The 1,719-nt window shown below is 40.7% G+C and overlaps 1 protein-coding gene across 2 annotated transcripts in view; it reads left to right on the top strand.

The window, feature by feature from the left end:
* Positions 1–1,713, top strand: part of LOC107572301 (GTPase IMAP family member 4-like) — a 3,253-nt gene extending 1,540 nt beyond the window's left edge. The window contains exons 2-4 of one of the 2 annotated variants that reach the window (XM_016258722.1): positions 252–320; positions 424–1,068; positions 1,151–1,713. In XM_016258722.1, coding sequence (XP_016114208.1) covers positions 299–320; positions 424–1,068; positions 1,151–1,449 — 966 coding nt within the window. In that variant the 5' untranslated portion in view covers positions 252–298 and the 3' untranslated portion in view covers positions 1,450–1,713. Of the gene's footprint in view, positions 1–214; positions 321–423; positions 1,069–1,150 lie in introns of those variants that run through there. The other variant, XM_016258723.1, reaches the window with a different exon arrangement.
* Positions 1,714–1,719: the final 6 nt, after the last annotated feature.

Raw genomic sequence — 1,719 nt, 5'->3', positions numbered from 1 at the left:
TTAGATTTAATAACATTTAACTTGCCATGTTAAATTTATCTGAGCAGTTGTTATGACGTTCACCTTCCCCACATCTTTTCACTGGAGAAGTCATACCACAAATGAACATTCATAAGTGCTACACAATTATTGCTCCATCTTCTGTGATGAGGCGTTGCTTAAAGGTTGTAGAACTGCAATATAAACTGGCTGTTAGTATCAAGTGAAACCTGTAGCACAGCAGAACCAACTGTGTGTTTTCTTGTTATCAGTTTCCATGAAGAGCATGTTGTGAAGCAGCTGCACATATACTGCGATCATGGCTACTAAATCTCCTCAAGGTGAGTCAATTTATCTGTGTGTGGTTTCCAACGATGAAACATTTTTGATTAATAAAAAACATCATGCAATAATATTCATTTGATTCCCATTTGCTCTTTAAAGGAGGTTTGGAGCTCAGAATTGTGATCTTAGGAAATGCTGGAGAGAATAAAGTGATCAAATCAGTCCTAAACTGTGAGAATCTGACAGGAGTGGAAGTTGGTCTCTGTACTTTACATCAGAGTGAAGAAGCAGGACGGAAGATCAGTGTTGTGGAAGCACCAGGATGGGACAGACTCAGACCAGACAGGATAAAAGAAGAAATTGTCAGAAGCGTGTCACTTTGTCCTCCAGGACCTCACGCTCTGCTTCTGGTCATACCAGTGAAAGCTCTCTCTGAAGAACCTGAAATGAATGCATCAGAGATGCACATGAGGTTACTGTCAGAGCGCGTCTGGAAACACACCATCGTGCTGTTTGCTTGTGATGATGGAGTGGACGAACTAACAATCCAAAAACACATTGACAGCGCAGAGAAAATCCTGGAAAAGTGTGGAAGACGTTTCCATGTTGTTCAGAAAAGCACTTGTGAATCTCCCACTCAGATTCATGCACTTCTTAAGAAGATAGACGACCTGGTGCAGGAAAACCGTGGTGATTTCTTCATACCACAAGCTTACTATGAACTGATTCAACAGAAGACACACGAAGCATCTGGTGCGACTGAGCTCAGGAAGAGACGTGGAAGTCTGGACAGTCCTCCTAACTGTGAGTTTGATTCCACAAAAGCCACAGCTGCTCTCACATTCAGGCTGCTTAAGCACTGATCTATTCTTATTTTCTTTTACAGACAACGAAGACAAAGGAGATTCACAGAAGAAAGAATCTGTGGAGACTCCCAAACATAGACCTTCGGAAGACATGCCAAAAATCACCATGGACTTCAAACCGTTCGTAATGATACTGATGGGTGCGTTCGGAGCACTTCTCGGTGCAGTTGCTGGAGCTGAAAACGGAGTTTCGGGGTCTTGCTCTGGATTAGTGTTTGGTGTCGTTGTAGGGGTTTTACATGCAAGTTTCACCGTGTACATTTATACTCACATTTATTCACGAGCTTATCCAAAGCAGTCTACACAAAGCTCATCGTAAGCAGCTGAATCATAAGGAGCTGCAAAGTTGATCAAATGCAAGCTAGCTGAATTGTAAATATATTTTATATTAATTTTTAAGTAAGAATATATTTACATTGTGCCTTGTATATATAATTTCTTGACAACTGTGAAGGATAATTTGCACAAGACTGAGAGGAGACATACTGTAGACCTGAGAGAGCAAAAAATGCAATTCAAAATATATGCATAGACCCAAAAACAGCTAGTGAGAGTACCAAGAGATAAAAGACATTCACTAATCAAACAC

Source organism: Sinocyclocheilus grahami, unplaced genomic scaffold, assembly GCF_001515645.1.
Source record: "Sinocyclocheilus grahami isolate Dianchi unplaced genomic scaffold, SAMN03320097.WGS_v1.1 scaffold1732.1, whole genome shotgun sequence".
Taxonomy (NCBI): domain Eukaryota; kingdom Metazoa; phylum Chordata; class Actinopteri; order Cypriniformes; family Cyprinidae; genus Sinocyclocheilus; species Sinocyclocheilus grahami.
This window is presented reverse-complemented; position numbering and strand designations above follow the sequence as displayed.